Source organism: Octodon degus, unplaced genomic scaffold (genome assembly GCF_000260255.1).
Source record: "Octodon degus isolate 3935 unplaced genomic scaffold, OctDeg1.0 scaffold00005, whole genome shotgun sequence".
NCBI lineage: Eukaryota > Metazoa > Chordata > Mammalia > Rodentia > Octodontidae > Octodon > Octodon degus.
In genome coordinates this window covers 10,736,873-10,755,668 of record NW_004524581.1, presented here as the reverse complement: position 1 = coordinate 10,755,668, position 18,796 = coordinate 10,736,873, and the positions used below count along the sequence as shown (strand labels likewise).

Here is an 18,796-nt window from a genome sequence, read left to right as displayed (position 1 = left end):
CAATACCCGGTTCTGCCAACACACCCCCCCGCGCAAAAAAAAAAAAAAAAAAAACAACAACTGAGACTCAGTTTCCCATTCTGTAACAGAAAGTTCTCGAGAGGGTCCTCAGCCCTTTCTATCTGTCCACGGTGGAGGGAAGAGATCCTTAGTGCCACCTGGTGTTGGCACACCATCAGTTCTTCCTGCTCTGCTCCTCACACCCAAGAAAAGCCAGCCAAGGAGAACCAGGGAGCCCAAAGGAAAGACAGTGATGAAAGGGGACTTACGGTGGCTTTTGGGGTCGCTTAGAGTTCTCTTATCTGTTAAGGGAAATAAAGGGAAAGACAATGACACAGGTGGTAGGCAAATGATGGCAGAGAAGGCGATGGGGACATGATGGAGATGAGATGGCAGGAATGGGCAGGTGGGGTCCTGAGGGCAGCCCCGCAGCAGGCCAGGCACAGAGGCCTGGGGCTGTCATGGTGGCAGGGAGCCCTGCAGCTGGACCCAGATGCTGCCTACCCAGAGCCCCACACTGCTGGGGACTCACTCTGCATGCACAGCCCGCCGGTGCAGTTCTTGGATTCCAGCAATGGCCCACTGCAGTCACGGCCTCCGTTCTGGGGCGGGGGCGCCATGCACTCGCGGCTGCGCCAGTGGGTACACTCGGTGCTGCAGGCTGACCACTTGCTCCACTCCGTCCACGCTCCATCCACTGTGGGCACGGAGCACAGTTAGACAGCAGGCACCCTGGGGAAGCTGACATTTGTGCTTGCCACACTGAGAAACCACCTGTGCCCACACAGTCCTGTGCTGGCCAGCATCAGATGGACAAAGGGACACATGGGTCACTGTACAGACACGGCCCAGTACACAGTCATAAGGGTAAAGATCCAAGCCCTGCATGAAAAGCGCCACACCAATACACAGCATATCCCAAAGGAGGGAGCACAGTCAGGAATGCACAGAGATGGGAACTCATAGAAAAGAGGAGGAAGACCGGGGTAGGGTTCACGGCCAAGAGTCATGTATGACACTGTCTGGACCCTGGGCCAGAGAAACCCAGGTGGAGGGGGTAGGGGAGGAGTCCACCACTGCCTGCAGCTCAGAACCTCTGCTCCATGTTCCCAGCAGCTCGAGCAGAGCAAGGGGCCAGAGGCCAGAGCATCTAGGCCAGCCTGAGCTGCCAGCTGTGGGCCCTGGGGTGAATCCCTTCCCTGCCCGTGCAGGGGCAGACAGGTGCTGGTAGGATGGCTTGGGGCAGGTCTGGGTGGGCTGAGTGGTGCCTGGCCAGCGGCCCTCACCTGGACACACGGTGGTGCATGGGGTCTTTTGGAAGGCCTGGCCCTCGCAGAAGGCGCCTCCATTGAGGGGGGCGGGATTGGTGCAGGTCCGCGTACGCTTCTGCCAGCCACGGCCACAGCGGTTAGAACAGGGTGACCACTCTGTCCAGCTGGACCAGCCGCCATTCACTGGAGGAACAGTAGCTGTCAGCAGGCTGGCCTGGCCCTGGGACCCTCTCAGCGGGACCCAACTCAACCCCACCTGATGGCCCTTTGCTGAGCTCCCACTTGCTGGTGAGACCTGGGCTGGCCACAGGCATCGAGATGCCCGCATGCCGCCTTGTGCTGTCACTGTCAGCACAGGAGGGTCCCAGAGGTCACTGTCTTGTCTCTGAACTCCTACAGCGATGAAGTTCCAGAGAGGGTCAGCATTTATCAGGGTTTTCCAGACCAAATGGGGACCTGGGACTCAGGCTGGGCCTTTTTTTTTTTTTTTTTTTTTTTTTTTTTCAGTACCAGGGATTGAACTCAGGACCTTGTGCTTCCTAGGCAAGCGCTTATTCTACCAAGCTATCTCCCCAGCCCCTCAAATCTCTCTCTCTCTCTCTCTCTCTCTTTTTCCCCTGGTACTGGGGGTCAAACTCAGGACCTTGTGCTTGACAGGCAGGCACTTAGAGGATGCGAGAGGATGGCCCTTGGGCCTTTTCATAGCACTGTGTAGTCTCTGAGGCTGTGGCTCTGCCCTTCTCTCCACTGGGGCAGACAGCAGCCCCCGCCCTGTGTAGCGAGCGGGGCCTGGCCTCAGAGCACTGCCCTTTTCCCTCAGAGACAGCCAAGGCCCTGGCTGGAGACCTGGGGTGCCTGCATGGGCTACATTGTGCTGCATGACCTCAGTCAACTCACTTCTCGTCCTGTTGGGCTGAGACCCCCACAGCAGGGTGGGGTGGGGGAGATATGGAGCCCCAGGCCAACCCGCCTCTCCCACCCCAGTTCTGCACCATAGACAATGACGGTGGCCGTGGTGCTCCGGCGCTTGGCCACGATGTTCTTGGCCACGCAGGTATAGTTGGCCGTGTCTGACAGGCGGGCTTGGCGGATGATGAGGTTGTGATCGATGGTAAGAAGGAAGTTGGTGTCCTGAGTGGGGTCGATGATGTCCTCATTCTTGAGCCACTCCACCTGTGGGAGTGGGTTGGGCCAGTGAGGACTCGGTCGCCCAGCAGGATCTGAGCATAGTCTACTAGTGGGACAGCCGTGGGGACCCTCACCAGAGGCCATCACTGTACCAACTATACAATGGGACCCAATAGCATGCTGCGAGAGGATGGTTGGCTCAGTTGAGTGCCAAGCATGCAGGAGCTGCCGGTCCCTGCCCCCCACTGTCAAACTCAGGCTGGGGATTAGGAACATGGCTCCTGGGGTCCAATCCCAGCTCGCCCTCCCACCACACCAGCCTTGTTTCCCAGTTATTCAGGGGCAACATCATCACCCCTGCCAGGAGAACTAGTGTGCCCAGGCCCATCTATCCCACATGGTACCCTGACCAGAGCAGGCTTTCATCTGCACCCTGTTTCCAGAGGGGCCCCCAGGCTGAGGAAAGGCTGAGCTGTAGGGTGGAGTTTGGGGGTTACAGGAGGCCTATTCCATGTGAGAAACCTGTTCTCCCCAGCCCTGGGCCCCAGGGATGAGCTGACATGTCCCCTACCCCAGGCTCCAATACATGAGTTGGAAAGGGGCAAATGCTGGCCACAGGAGGAAAGATGGGAGAGGGGACAGGCAGGGGGCACCTATGCTGAGGGACCTATGGTGATGTGGCCAGGGGAAGGAGCTGCAAACCTGTAGGGCGGGTGTACTCAGACACGCACACGAGACCCCTGAGCATCCTTGTTGGGCCTTGGGTTCTGGGCAGGGGTAGGTGGCAGTGTATCTGAACCTGGGCCCTCCTGGGATCTGGCCTGTGCTGAGCCTGTGGAGGTGGCCAACACTTCTCAGTCCCAAGTCCCACACTCCCACTCTGCACTTAGGGAGGTCCTGGGAGGCTGTGGCACCATGGCTGGTGGTGAGTACCAGGCCTGCTAGATCTTGCATCCTGCTCACCTCAGCCACTGGCACGCCCTCTGGTGGGCGGCACTGCAGGAGGAGCTCATGGTCTAGGGGCACTTCCTTGCCCAGCGGCTCCTGGTCAAAGTTCTTGCGGAGGTCTGGGAACAGACGCAGCATCAGGAGGGACAATGAGGTAGAGACAGAGTGAAGGCCTGCAGTGCCCACCATGGCCATAAGGGGGCACTGCACACCAAGGAGCTGTTCTGGGACACCTGGCTTTCACCTGGGCAGGTTCTGTTTGGTAGCTATAACAGAGGTCCCTCTGATTCTGGGACTCTTGACACACAGCAGCCCAGTGTGTGAGGAGGCTACAAGCTTCCTCATACAGGCGAAAATGGCCTTTAGAAACCTGATACAGGAACCCATCTATGTTGTACTGGTGTGCCCAGTGTGGGAGGTGGGAATCTTTAGCCAGGAATGTGGAAGGCTCTGCAGTGTGTAATTCCCTCTCAAGCCTATATATACAAGGGAAGGCAAGTGTCAGGGAGACCTACAGGCGATGCGGACGTAGGCCCGGCGACTCTTGGTGGTGCCCGCAGAGCTCCAGGCCACACACTGGCACCAGTAGTCCTCCAGCCCGAAGAGCTCCTCCACCTGCTGCCGGGACACCTGGATCTGCACATCTCGCACCCGCAGGCCTGGGGGAGGCAGCGCTGTCAGGGGGGGGATGGGCCTCCCTCCACCCCTCCCCTCATCTCTGCTCCCACTGCAGCCCAGAGAGCCCTGCCCTCCACCTGAGCACAGCACTGGCCAGCACCAGCCCTTGCGTAACCCCGCCCCCAGCCATTTGCCACCTGGCAGCTACTGTGCGCTCTGCAGAACACACCCACCACACCAGCTATTCCCCTGGTTATGTCTGCATATCCTTTTTATTCAGACCAGACCCAGGGCTTCCAGGCCTGCAGCGCCACCCACAGTCACCCTGCAGATCCCTGGCATCTTCTGGGGTCCCCTCTGTGCAGCTCATGCAGTCACAGGGCCCTGCCTGGATCATCAGTCCCTGCCCAGAGCTCCTCCCATCCCTCTTGTGCCCACTGGACTCCCAGCCACGCTCAGCATCTGGCATAGCCTTTCCTCTGGAAGGAAGCTCCTCCTGTGCCACTCCTTCCAGCTCTCAGGATGTGGCCAGCCCACTCGAGGTTACTGTGCCTGTGACGGCCCCCACTACTACCGTTTTTGTTTTATTATCTGCTGTTCCTTTGAGACAGCATGTTACATTACAGTTCAGGCTGGCCCTGAACCTACAGCAATCCTCCATCAGTGGATTAACCCATGGGGAGTTCCTCACTGAGTGGGTGGGGCCCAACAACAGGAAGCAGATTGCTGGGGGTGACTTTGAAAGTCGAATTTGAGCTGGGGCGGTGGTGCACACCTGAGACCCCAGCGCTTTGGGCAGCAGAGGCAGGAGGACTACAAGTCTGAGTCCAGTCTGGGCTACTCAGTGACTTAGTGAGACCCAGTCTCAGAATAAAATAGGGCCACAGATGTAGTTCAGTGTGAAGGTGCTAGGTTCAGATCCTCCGTCTGGCACCAAAGGGAAGGGACAGCCCAGAGGGGCTGTGCCCCTGGGAGGGTCTCTCATGGGTTTTCACCTGAGAGAGAGCAGTGGCACTTCAGAGTGGGACAGTGGGAAGCCCTGGGCCTGGGAGCTGGACGCCTTCCCCACAGCCACCAATAGGAAAGGCAAGGAGAAGACCAGGCTCCAGGACCCAGCACTGGGATGCTCTCCCAAGCATGGTGAGCTGGGGGGCTGTCCCTCCTGTCCTGACACTGTTGTCCTCTGCTTTCAGGGCTAAGCATCAGGGTGGTACAGCCCACAGCTGCAGAGTCTGGCATGGGCCATTGTTCAGCACACAGGGCCCCACTGCCATCTCTACATGGGGCAAGCGCAGTGTCTGTGGTGGGAAATAGGAACTGAACTGCCATGAGCAAGCAGAGGCCTGTGTTACAGCCACCAAGCATGGTGGAGTGGGAGGCCCATGGTCCCTTTGCTTTGCCTGAACCCCAGAGCTGACATCCAATCTAGGGGACTTGGGATGAGCAAGCGCTGGCTGAGAGAGAAAGACAGAGAAAGAGACCGCAGGATGCCCAGAGAGGAGCACGTGAATGGGCGCTTGCTTATCAAGTGCCCGCTGGCCCCCTCGGCACAGACTCTGCCGCTTCATCCTCTCTGGGACCTTCAGCTCAGGGAGGCTCAGTGACCTCCTCACAGCCACAGCCAGGCAGCAGCAGCATCTGGGTGGGGAGCTTGGCTTCCTTCTTTAGATGCTGGATAACAATGGGATTTCAAATCTATTTTTAAAATTATTTAGGGGCTGGGGAGATGGCTCAGTAGAATAAGTACTTGCCTGGCAAGCACAAGGTCCTGAGTTCAATCCCTGGTACCATCAAAAAAAAAATTATTTAAAAGTCATGGCAAAATGTATACAACTTGCCACTGTAGCCATTTTTAAGTATACAGTCAGTAGCTTTAAGTATATTCTGGGGTGTGGCTTCCACAGTCTGAATGGATCTAAAATTTGGACTTTTTGTGGCAAGAGAAATTGAAGGAGAGAGAAAGAGAATGAAATAGAGACAGACAGAGAAAGAAGGAGGGGAGGGTGGAAGAGAGGGGGGAGAGAGAAAGAAAGAAAGCATAAGGGAGAGGGAGGGAGGGAGGAGAGAAGATAGACGTTTTGCTGGTTTTTGAGACAGGGTCTCACTATGTATCCCAGGCTGGCCTCTGAGTTTTCCACGGTCTTCTGCTGGGATTACACGTGTGCTAGCACGCCGTTTAAGTCAAACATGGACAGACAGATGCACAGAGGCCAACGAGAAGGGGCGGCAAGTGAAAGGAAAATAAGAGCTGAAAAGGAGGAGAAAGGAGAGGGCCGGGCTTCGGGGCTGGGCACACCCTGGGAGGGCTGTGCCCCTCCTGCTGTGCCCAGGGGCCCCACCTGGAGATCAGGCTGTGCCCCAGCACAGCCTGAATGACGACCTACTTAATACCATGGGGTCAGGCACCCCGAAACACTCAGAAAATCGAAACTGTCTGAGTGCTGACATGATTCTCAGAAAGCTTTGGAGAAACTTGAATTTTAAGTTTTCGGATTAGGGGTACTCAACTGTAAAGTCTATACAAACCCTGAGCTTAAAAAACAAACAAACAAAACAAAAAACCTCTGAGGCCACAGAAATAGCTCTGTGGTCTAAGTGTCCCCCACCCCCAAGCGCAAAGACTGGGTTCAATCCTGCACTGCATGAAGTGCTGGCCCGGACTCTGCACTGCAGAGTGAGACCCTGTACCACATATATAAATTAAAAAAAAAAAATCTCTGAAACTGAAAATACATCTTGTCCCAAGAGTATCACTAAATGATTCTCAATCTATATTAACCTTTGTTTTGGGGGTACCTAAAAAAACTCTCCCCTGCCCTCCATCTCCCCTTTCCTTCTTTCTGTAGTGCAGGGACTTGAACTCAGAACCTTTGCACTGAGCTATATCCCCAGCGTGTTTTATTTATACTTTCAGACAAGGTTTTGTTCAGTCACTAAGTTGCCCAGGCTGGGCTTGAACTTATGATTCTCCTGCCTCAGCCTCCCCAAGTGCTAGGAGTAGAGTCATACACCAATGCACCTGGCTAGAGGAAAAGTATGGCTGGGAATGGAGAACAGTACCACTCCCCACAAACAGAAATGGCCTATAAAAGTAAGGACGGCAATGACACTGGTTTGGTGGCATCGGTGTGGGCATGGGGCGTGGGGGAGAAGCCTGCTCCTTTAATGCTAAACTGGGCATTAGCAGCCATGGGAGGGTGAAGAACCAGCTTCTCCTTGACCCAACCAGAAGGACAGGAGGAAACCAGCAAAGGCAGCAGCGCTCAGAGAGGGACTCAAGAACTGTTGAAGGCAACAGCTGTGGTCACCAAAGGCCAGGCGGGAACCCCACATGCCGTGGGAAATTTGCATCCAGGGTGACCCCAGAGCAGAGCCAGGGTGCCCAGTAGGGGAAGACTCACCGGTGGCCTCGTCCCGGCCCTCGTGCGTGACGTGGTCGCTCTGGCCCACCCACTCGCCGTTGCACTTGAAATAGATCTGCGTGGCGGGGGAGGCACGGCAGTGCAGCTCCACGGGCCGGTTCTTCACGATGTAGGCGTCCTGTGGCTCCTGCAGGAAGTGCGGCAGCGGCTCTGCGGGTGCCGAGGGGAAGGAGTCGGGGAGCACCTCGCTGGCTGCATCAGCACCTGTGGGGGGAGAGCACCCATGAGACGTGCTGAGGAGGCCCCAGGCAGCCCTCCCCCACCACAGCGCCCACTGCGGAGACAGACCTGCCGAGGCCCCACTCTGTGGCCACCCAGGCTAGACCTGTACTCTGGGGTCCTCAGTTTCCCCCTCTTGTCCTGCTTTTATCAGACTGAGCTTTAGAACCTGTCCTGGTGATGTGACTCTGTTTTATTTAATTTTTGAGACAGAGTCCTACTATACAGTCCAGGTTGGACGTGAACTCGTTCTGTGGCCGAGACTGGTCTTGCCCTTGCAGCGAGGTTACCAACATGTACCACGCCCCGCCACGCTGTGTGATCCCTCTCCTTACAGCAGGAGAAGCCACGGAGGCCAGCAAGGGCGGCCGGGTCTCAGGACGGGCCCTCCCTCCGCCTCCTCCAGCGTCCCCAGCTCCTGCCTGCCCCGCCTCACTCCCATTTCCCTGTGCTGATGCCACAGTGTGTGACAGGCTGGAAACAGGGCTGAGGCTGGCACTCAAACCAGGCCAGCTCTGCCCTGAAGCCACCACTGCCCTTTGCAGCCCAGCCAGCCGGGCCGACGACGCAGGAGCGACAGCCAGGGCCCTGGGCGGGGAGTGGGTTGGGGGTGGTGGCCTGGGCCCTCTGACTGGTCTCCCCCTGGAGGAGGCCAAAGCACCCATGGGGGCAGGCAGGATTAGGGGCTTTGTGCAGACGACGCAGCCAGCCCATTGTCTCTTCCCACCGCTGTCTTCATACTGGGGATGTGGACACTTCACTGTGGCAGTCTCCTCCCCCAGAGGGGCACGCGAGGACGCCTTCATCTCTGGACCAAGAGGGTGGCACCTTGGGAGGTGAGGCAAACAGGAAGGGAGGGGGCAGCCCCCCGCTGGCGCCGAGTGGGAGGAAGCCAGGCCAGGCTGCCCATTGGCTTGCGACTCGCTGCTCAGAAAACTGGCTTTCGATGCCAGATACAGAAAACAGGGGGCTGGGGTCGAGCCATGGGGGCTCGTAGTTCTCCGCCCACCGCTCCAGAGGAAACAGAGTAGAGCTGCGGAGTGGGCGGGTCTTCTGGTCTTAGCAGTCAGGTACTGCTGCCCCAGGAGACCTACAAGGGACCGCCCATTTGTTCTCCAGCCAGGAGGCTGCGCGCCCCCTCCAGGCTCAAGGGCCAAGGATACCCGGGTTTCCAAGAGCAGAAAGAAGGCAACGTGGCCGTCTGTGGTTTCTTTTTGTGGGCCACAAGACCGTGCCAGGACTGGGTGGCTTCGAAGATGATGCATGATTGTCACTGGCTACAGACCCTGGGCAGCGCATGTGAGACACGGATGGACAGACAGACCCACCAAGAGAGGGAGGGACAGGAAAGCCAGCCAGATGGGGTGAGAAGCAGCTCTTCTGCATGTTCTGTGGGACCGAGACAGGCGGCCTGAACCCCGTGCTGCTCTGAGGATGCCTAGGAGGGTACTCAGCGCACAGTGGGCACACGGTGCTGCAAGAGAGGAATGAGTGATCGCTCAGCACCAGGGGCTGTGGCTTTGGTCCTTCAGCCATTTATGTTTCCCAACTTTGTAAGCTGTTCTGCCAGTCCCCATTTTATAGATGGGGAAACTGAGGTTCAGAGAGAGTAAGCCGCTTGCCCAAGCTCACACAGTTAGCAAGAGACAGATACCAGCATTTAGGAGGGGCCCAGGACCCTGTACCCGAGTGCTTTAACGTGGGTGCTCCCACAGCAGAGAAACTCTGCAGCACCCTGCTGCTGGCGGCAACTCTGCAGTTTATGGCCTCTCTCATCAAGGGACCCAAAAGACTGGGACTATAGTTTTCATTTCAAAGCTGAAGACATCAAAAACTACACAAGTGGTACCAGTGACTTGGGCAAGGCCACCTGGAGAATGGACACTGAGACATACAGTGACTGATCACAGTTCCGGGAGCTGGTCACTGCGCCCACCTGGGATGGCCACAGTCCTCCCTGATGGGCAGCTGGGCACCATGTTAGTCCTGACGGAGGACAGCAGAGCTGAAGCTCAGGCTCTGGCTCCCGAGCTCCCGGTATGTGGGGGCAGCCCTTCTAGGACACGGGCCTGCTCCCTGTGGGGTACAGGGCCCACAGGCTGCTCCTACCTTTTCTCCAGATAGCCCCCTTAACCCTGCTGCACCACAGGCTGTGTTTATGGCTTTGTTTTATAACCCTAAGGCAGCTCATTTCTAAAGTGTCCAGACTGGGGGGGAGGGATGGAGTACATGGACATTAGACAGCCAGTAGTGCGGAGGCCCCACCTGCTCCACTCACCCCACCCCACTCACTGGCCATTCTACCAGCTTGAGCCTGCATCCCTGGCCTTTGAGGGGACATGGGCCCAGAGTCCCCTTGCAGACAGGCCTCTGTATGGTGGACCAGATGGCTCATTATGTAGTGGTTTCTCCTATGCCCAAGCATCCTGGGGCAGATTCTTCCAGGAGATCAAGAAAAGGAATCAAGGGCTACCTCCATGGGCTGGCACACAGTAGGTCTGCAGGAAAAGCTGCAAGTCAAATAAAATGGCACTGTGGAGGAGGGTGTAGCCAGTGCAGAGTTGAACCAGCCCCGTCCACACTTCTGGTCTTCGCTTGGGATGGGCTTGAGCTTGGCTGAGGGGCCTCAGTGTGCCCCCTGGGGATGACCCTAGCCTGGAGGGGGAATGAAGGTGCTTTGGGGAGTCCTCTCCCAGGCCCTGATTAGCAGGCGTATCCTAGCTCCTCAGAGGTGCCTGCATATCTTGGTCCCTATATCTCAATACTTGTTTTTTTATGGTATAACAAGACCTCAAAGATAGTCCCAACAATCAGGAATTCATTAAGGAGTTGGATCCAAGTGGTTCTCAAATATTTATAGCCTAGGAACTTAGTGACCATTTGGAAAAATACTTAGCATAAATTAAAGCAAAAAATGTTCTTTTCCATCCCTAAATAGCCACGATTCCTTACTAATGGGGATCTGTGTGCCCGTCGGCCATGGCACAATTTCTCACACGGGATTCAGAGTGGATGCTGCCACCCTTGTTATTTGTCCCGGGCTACTCCCAAGAGCCCAACACCCAGCTTTGCTAATACATGGCATCAAGAGAAGGGAAGTGGAGCCATGGGATGCTGAGACTGTGAGTGACCTTGGGCCGAGAGCTGGGCAGTGCAGGCTGCTTCTCGGCTTGCCACGTCCCTTGATGATGAAAATGCCCTGCAGTATCCCGCATGCCCTAGCATAGAGCTTGGGAACCACAGTCCCAGGAATTAGGGCTTTTGTTCTCTCTAATCCACAGGTGAGGAAACTGGCCCTTCTGTACACTGTGCACTCTGAACACTCCACCTCCTCCAGCTGCCATCCCAACTACCCTCCTCAGGAGGCCGAGGGGCTCAGGGGGGACATGAACGGTCACCAGGCCTGCAGCAGGCAGCCATGCTTGGAGTCCCGTCTGTTGGTGTCCTGCTTCCCTGGTGTTGCTACAAATCTAACTCCATCTTTACAGCGGAGAACAAACTCCCAGAGAAGGGGTCCCCTGGGGGTCAGCAGGCCTCTGCCAGGCTTGATCTGGACTTCCTCTGGCAGGAAAGTTTCCCACACTGTCTTTTCCCCCTAATGATAGAACTCCTGTAGGCCTAAGTGGCAAAGGATGTACCTTGCCTTTATTTTATTTTTATGTTTTTAATTTTTTTGTTGGAACCGGGGATTGAACTCAGGCCCTTGTGCTTACCAGAGAAGCGCTTATTCTACTGAGCCAGCTCCCTGGCCCATTGCCTTTAAAGATGATGTCCTGATATGCTGGAGGGCCCCTCTGTACAGATGTAGCTGGGTGAACCACAGGCAAACAGAGTCTCTGAAGGCAGGCGGCCTGGGTCTGCAGTCCCGGGGACTGACACTGTGGGTGGGCTTCCCCTCTAGGCCGGGGTTATATCTATACAGGGTGAGACTGGCCAAGCCACTCTGGACCTGCTGCTGACATCCTCAGATTTCCTAGGGGGCACCTTTCCATGTATGGAAGTGTACTGACATAAATCTACTTAAGGAAGGGTCATCTTTCTCACCATGGCCAGTCCTGGCTCAAAACCCTGGCACACTCTGTGGTCCTAAGGGAGGGAGTCAGTGGGTCCTGAGAAAGAAGAAGAGGAGGAGCGTTTGCTGTTTGTTGGGTTCTCCCAGTCCTGCTCCTGCGGTCCATTCCAGGTCTCAGGTCAGAATGGCCAGCAGCCCCTCGGGTGGGAACTTCCTGTGGGAGGCACATGCAAAATTCCCCTTTTAACTTATCCTCATCTACTTGGATGAAGCCTATGTGGAGATGAAGGTCCAGCTCATCCCCACCTCTCCTGACGCTGGAGAGGCCGCCACATCCAATTTTAACTCATTCACCTCCAGGGGTGGGCTCTCAACAGCGCCTCCTGCGGTAACAGATACAATTACCTGCAGCTATGAAGTGCTACCTGAGGTGTGCCTGCTCCCATCCTGGCTTGCTTTCTTAGGGACAAATCCCATTTTACTCACAGTTCCTTGCCACATAAGGTAGGTGTCTTAGTTATTTTTTCCCCCTCATTGCTGAGACAAAATATCTGAGACCCAAAGTTCAAGGGAGAAAAGTTTATGTAGCTTAAAGTTTGGAGAGGTTTTAGTCCATAATCAGCTGGCTCGAAGGCAGGGTGGCAGGGCAGATAGGCTTTGCAGGGGAGAAAGAACTGATGAACTTGCCATTAGGATGGGCTCGGGTAGCACGAACACACTTCATCTCAGCACCTTTGATTTTAGCACTGTATTATGAATCAATTTTAGTCTTGCACACTCTATATCCAGCCACCTCTGAAAAAGCCCCACCTATGACTGAGTGAGGCATGGGGCAGCGGGGGCGGGGGGAGGACGGGGGACGGGGATGGACACATCTAGACACAAGCCACGACAATTCGCCCCTGTGCAAAAGGCATTTAGTCCATTGCTAAGAACTGCCAAATTCTTAACAGTTTTAGCGCTGCTGAAAAGTATCTAAAGTCTCTTCTGAGATGTCAGCCAATCTTATTAGGTGCAAGGCCCTATATAAATCTGTATAAATGAAAAGAAAGTTAAACACTTTGACATCTAATGGCATGATACAGATATCTTTATTTTAAAAGTTACAATCAGGGGGATATTAAGGAATAGGAATAAAGCAAAATCAAAATGTATTAGGCCAAATGTTATTTCTAATAGTTTCATTTCTTGGCATCTTTGGCAATCTGTGGGAAGTTGGGAATTCTAAAGCGTTCGGGTGGCTCTGTCCCTGTGGAACCTGGGACAGTTTTGCTCTCTTCTGGCTTTTTTTTTTTTTTAAGATGACCTACCTTTTTGGCTTAATAATTTGGGGGTCTCTACCAAACCTTTAGCTTCACACCCACAACTTCACATACTCTTCCCTCAGAGACACACTGCCTGGCCTCTTAGGCCTTCTTTTGAAATCTGAGTGGAAGCCTTTCTCACCCTACAAAGCTTGCATTTTGCAAGTGCCTAAAACCAGCACCATGTGGAAGATATCAGGGTCTGCTGTGGGCTGTAGTTATAGCCAGGCTTTCCTCTTTCTTGGCCGTAGGAACCCAGGGCCTCCTGAATCAAATTTTGAGGAAGGAAAAAAAAATTGAGGAAGAACTTTTTTAGGGTGCCATTTTGGAACACAGTGCTCACTCTGGGGCTTTTTTTTTTTTTAACTTTTGTAATTTTAAAGCTGTAAAGGCTGGTGTCCTGCTGTTTTGTGTGATATTTTTCGGCCTTATTCATTTATTAATCAGGGTTCTTTCTGATTTGTCTTTGTAGTATACAGTATTCCTAGTGCTTTCTTTTTACTCATACTCAAGTTTTAAATCATTCTGTGGGCCTCTATACTTTACATTTTTTAACACAGATCTGGCTAAAAGCCCCCAACAGTCACTATGTTGCTGTCCCAGCATTCGATTTGTCTTATTTTTATTTTATTTTATTTTATTTTTTGGTAAGCTTAATCAGTGTACCACCCTGAATCTCAGTCTTAGGCAGTCTCTGGACATGACACGAGCAAAATACAGACAGACTGCCTCTCAAGCCGTAACACACAGCTTCTGGAGTCTAACAAATCCAGTCCTTCTAGAAGCAGCCTCCCGCGCCTGGTCTAAGCTCTGGCCAGAACCTCTCACCAGGGACAGCCAAGGCCTCCTAGCTCTACTTTTTCATCCAGCACCTCTGAACCTTTCCAAACTCTTCTCACAAGCCAGTGTCAGAGGCTCCTGAGACCACATGGTCAGGTACAATCACATCAAAGACTCCACTCTAAGCACCAAATTCTGTCTTATTTTTTTCTCACTGCTGAGACAAATATATCTGATATCCAAAGTTAAAGGAGGAAAGGTTTATTTAACTTAAGGTTTTTAAAGGTTGTAGTCCACAATCCACTGGCTCCAAGGCAGGGTGGCAAGGCGGACAGCAACAGTTTATGGTGGGCAGAAAGCAACAAGGGACCACCATAGCTCTTTTGGTCTCTTCTATGTTATTTAAACTACTTGGGGTGGGCAGCAATTATACCCTTCATCCAAGGGCCCTTGATTTTAGCACTGTACTCTGTATCAATCTTAGTGTCACATACTTAAATTTGGCCACCTCTGACAAAGCCCTACCTATGACCACCCAGGGAATTTGGGGGACTTCTAGACACAAGCCCTAACCCCGGGTCTGACCAGCAACACTTGCTGTTTCTGGCAAGAACCTCCAAATCGGCTGCAGTTCTGACAGCTGCTCCCAGAGGGCAGGGATGTGCCACACCTTCTTTGTCCCCATGGCATCCAGGTCTGGGTACCTGCCTGGGAGGAGGCTGGGTCTGAGCTGCCCCAGCTGAAAGATGCCTGAGGCCAGGCCACTAGAACAACATGAAGGGGCCAAAGGACCTCTGTGGGATGAACACAATACAACTATCTCCCAGAGCACTGAGATGAGAAAGCAGCCCAGACATGCTTGAGGGGAGATTATCACAGTGCCTTGGGCAGCCAGAGGAGTTTGTGCCCTTTCTGGTGATCTTGCCTTGGGGCCCATGCTGGCTATGTGTGCACCAAGCAAGCTGGCCAGGAAGCACAGAGAGACCTTAGGAAGGGCCTTACACAAGGAGACCTTAGGAAGGGCCAGCCAGAGCCTCAGTTTCCCCATCTACACAGCAAGGGATGGCAGTTTCTGCCCTGTCAACTACCAGATATTATGAAGGTCAGCTAAGTAAATGTGCTTGCCTGGGTCAGGAGAGACAGAGATAGAGAAAGAGAGAGCCAGACAGACAGACAGACAGTCAGACACACACACACACACACACACACACACACACACACACACAGATTGTCCTCTATCTGGACTCTGCAGGGAGCCTGGGAATTACCTACTATCCTCTGAGCCCCTACAGGCCAGAAGCATAGACTGTCAGTGCAAACAGGAGGCCTGGAACTCTGCATTCCTTAAGCTCAGAGACAGGAAGTGATGACCGCCAACATCACACAGCAAATTAACAGCCCAGCTGGACCAGAGGCCAGTTTCTGGTTCAAGGCTATGCGTGAGTGCTTCTGCTCTTATTTCCTATGCCTTTTGGGATAGAAACTTGGCACCAGCCAGCTGGGCTGCTGAAGGAAAGGGCCATAGCGCCAGGCCACACTGGTTTAGCAGGGAAGGCTTTGCTTGACACTCCCACTACTGGTCTTTGTCCCTAGGCCTGGGACACTCCCCCCCTCCCATCTGTAACTGAGCAGGTCCATGTGGCTCCAGGGCTGGCTGGCGCAGGGCTAAGAGGGGAGAAGGGGGCAGGTGGGAGGTGTGGACAGAGATGCCCCACGCTGGGCACATTTATCATCAGCAATCACCGCCTTTCTCTAGTCCCTGGACACCGGCTAATTCTCCCCAGACTTGACCTCCCACTGCATGGAAAATCTCTTCCATTCACCAGGCGGCTGCTGGGCTCGGTGGAGAACTGGGGGAGAGAAGCTAATTTTTTATTATGTTTTAAAAACACACAGTCCCACGCTGACGGACCTCTCCCTGTTCACAAAGCCCTTCCTCCATCTGGCCTGGCTCCTTGCTGCTGTGGGTATGGACTGGGGCCCCCCTCGGAGGAGGTTACAATGGCCGTTACTGATGACAAATGAGGGCTGGTGAGCTGGAGGGACACCGAGTTATTCCTGACAAAAGAGGCCCCTGGCATAAGCCTTTCCCACACCATACATAGACTGTCCATGCCGTGATGTCACTTCCTATGCTGGCCACAGGACAACGCTGAGCCAAGGTGGCCAGCTGGGGCAGAAGCCTGCATCCTGAAGACAGGGCCAGGAGCTCCTGTGATGTCCCTTTCCTCCAAGGGCTGAGGGCCATGCAAAGGGGTAGCTGGGAGGCTGAGGACAATGCCCCCCGGATCGGCTGGAGTAGTCCACACTGCTTCCTCTAGGGAGGGACCCTGCAGTGGCAGGGTTGCTAGCCAGCCAGGCTCCTAGCAGCACAAAGGGAGGCCGTCCTTCAGACTCTGTGCCCTCCTGGCCCAGGCCCACCCTGTCTCTGGCATGGGCTGCCTGTGGCTGACAGGGTCACTGGATTGGGAGCCCTGGTCCCTGAGGATGGGCTTTTTCTGCTTCCTGTTTTCACTTGCTCAAGGAGTTGGAGCACTTTCTCATTTTACATAAAGACCCCATTTCCTGCAAGTGCTTACAAACCTGCATGCCTTGCTGGGATGGCATGTCGTCCGTGCTTCTGCACCTCCTCCATTTCATTTACATGGGAACCAAGGCTCAGAGAAGTCAAAGACCCCAGATATCAAGAGCCCCACAGCTCTTGCCACCAGGCCCCACGGGCACTGAGGGAACAGCAGGGATAGCTGTCCTCCTGTCCTCTAACCCCAGCCCTTCCTCTGGGCCTCATCCCTCAAAACAGATGCATGGTAGCTGGGTACAGCCCATGACTGAGCCCGTCACACACACACACACACACACACACACACACCCCCAAGCTTGCTCTACCCAAAGTCACGCCCACAACTGTCTTCCCTGGACACCTTGAGAGCCCCAGCCAGGAGGGTTGGGGGGTGTTGGAGATGCAACTTTAGACTTCACTCCACAGCTAGCTGAGGATGTCAGGTGACCAAGAGGCTTCTAGATAGACTGCAAGCATGCTTCAGGCCTCAGGATGCCCAGCATGGCCTCCTGCAGTTTCTAGGCTCATAGCTTCTCCCCTTGTGCTTCTCCTCGCTGCTCTCTGCCCCCTAAACTCTCCTCTGCAAACTCGATCTAAACTGCCCTGGGCAGCTGACATGCCCCTAGTGGCTTCCCTCACACCTGGAAGACTGTCCTAGGCCCCATCAAAGCCTCAAACCTCAGCGCCCACTCAACATTCCTGTGCCCAGAGCCATCTACACCTGCTTCCTGTCTGTGCCATCTTGCTTGTCTCCACTTCTCTGGCCTCTCCTTTCAGAATGGCCTCCACCCCCATGTCTTCATGGCTGCCTGTCACTGTGACCTCAAATGCCACATCCCTGTGGCCTTCTCTGACCTTCCTGCACCAGCTTCAAACCGTCCTAGTCTCATTTCCTCATAGCACCTACTGCCCGCTGCCCGGGGACCGCGCTCTTCTTGTCTGCATCTTGCCCTTTGCCGCCTGTCCCAGGCAGGCAGGTCCCTGAGGGACTGGCAGCTCCTCTGCACCTGCTCCCAGATCCTCCAGAGATGCCCCAGTGGAAGGGGCAGCCAAAGGGGCTCTTACCTGCAGGACACGCTCCCTGACCAAGTCTCAGAGATCAATGGACCAGTGTGCTCTGGGACGGAGACTGGTGATGGGACTTCAATTTCTAAAATCCTTCTTTTTCTTCTAGTGAAAACACTGTTTTTTGGGGGAGGGTCTTTTATTTATCTATTTATTATTTTATGTGGTGCCAGGGATGGAACCCAGGGCCTTGGGCATGCAAGGCAAGAGCTCTACCACTGAGCCACATCCCCAGCCCTGGCCTTTCCTGTCTAGTTTAAAAAGTTGATTAAAATATACAGACAGAAAATAAAATCATCCCATTCCCACCACAGCTGAGACGCCACTACATGTTGGCGTTCCCTGACTACTTAGGTACACACCTCTCGTTAGGCACACAGCTGAGGTATGACTATAGTTGGCTCTGTAGCCTCTTTCCTTTCAAGCCTGCTAAGTGAAGCCTTGCAGACAGAAAGCGAGATGAACCTGGAGTTTCTCTCCACCTCTGCCTGCCTCTTGTGTCCCTGTCTCTTGAGCTTGCATTCTCTCAGTAACTCATGCGCATGTGCAGACACATACAAGTAGTTGCACACATCAGGAGGGTATAGTATAGGCCAGCAGGGCCAATGACTGCTCCTGGTGCAGCACTAGGGGCTGAGGTCACTGGAAGAGCTACAGGACACAAAGGTACATGGCCAGCCAGCTTGGGCATGATACTGTTTTGGCTCTGCAGGGCATTGGCACAGAGACACCCAGGGTTGGTGTGGACAGGGCAGTGGGTCCATCCCCATGCTGCCCAGGAAGTGCAGGGTCAGGCCAGCTCTCGAGCACCTGGGGCATGAATTTCTCCTGCTTTGCTCCGCATTGGGCTTTATGACAGTTGCGAAGGGAGATAACTTTCAAACACCAAAGAGAAAGACTGCTGCGATCCTTGCCTGTTGTTGTCAGCACCATCACCAGACCCTGGGGTGCAGGGCCCTTAGACTTGAGTCTGACCCCTTGGCTTCCAGATGGGGACCCTGAACCAGATGGGCACAGTGACCAGCCCAAGGGCAAACAGCTCATTTGTGTCTGCCAGGCCCCAGTTATCTGAGCATCAGGTGAGAATACAGAAAGTCATGGCAGGAAAGAGATGCTGGGGAGGAAGAATAGGGTGACATGGAGGTGGTAGAGTTGGAGCCATGGGGAAAGCACCCCAAGAGCGCCTAGCAGTTAGGCCTGCGTGGAAGAGCCTGTGCCTAGGGAGGGGTCTCTCCTTACACTTGGAATCCATATGGATTCAGACTCCAATGCCAACAGAGGAGGGCTGGCCACCATCTCTGGACTCTTTCAAGGCCAAGACTGGCGCTAAGATTCTGGGGACTCCAAGGAGGGCAAGAATCAAGGAGCACCTGAGACCAGAGGGGAGAAGTAGCTTGCCTCAGGTCACACAGGAGATTAGAGGCAAAGCTAGGACTGGAATGTGGGCATCCTGGAACCCCGGTCAATGT

The 18,796-nt window shown here is 54.4% G+C and overlaps 1 protein-coding gene across 2 annotated transcripts in view; it reads right to left on the bottom strand.

Annotated features, from left to right (window-relative positions):
- Unc5b (unc-5 netrin receptor B) overlaps positions 1–18,796 on the bottom strand; it is a 78,359-nt gene that overhangs the window by 9,756 nt on the left and 49,807 nt on the right. Inside the window, exons 2-8 of one of the 2 annotated variants that reach the window (XM_023718477.1) lie at positions 7,367–7,591; positions 3,863–4,006; positions 3,363–3,466; positions 2,264–2,444; positions 1,287–1,454; positions 533–697; positions 270–302 (exon numbers count right to left, since the gene is read on the bottom strand). In XM_023718477.1, the coding sequence (XP_023574245.1) occupies positions 270–302; positions 533–697; positions 1,287–1,454; positions 2,264–2,444; positions 3,363–3,466; positions 3,863–4,006; positions 7,367–7,591 (1,020 nt within the window). The remainder of the gene's footprint in view (positions 1–269; positions 303–532; positions 698–1,286; positions 1,455–2,263; positions 2,445–3,362; positions 3,467–3,862; positions 4,007–7,366; positions 7,592–18,796) is intronic. The other variant, XM_023718485.1, reaches the window with a different exon arrangement.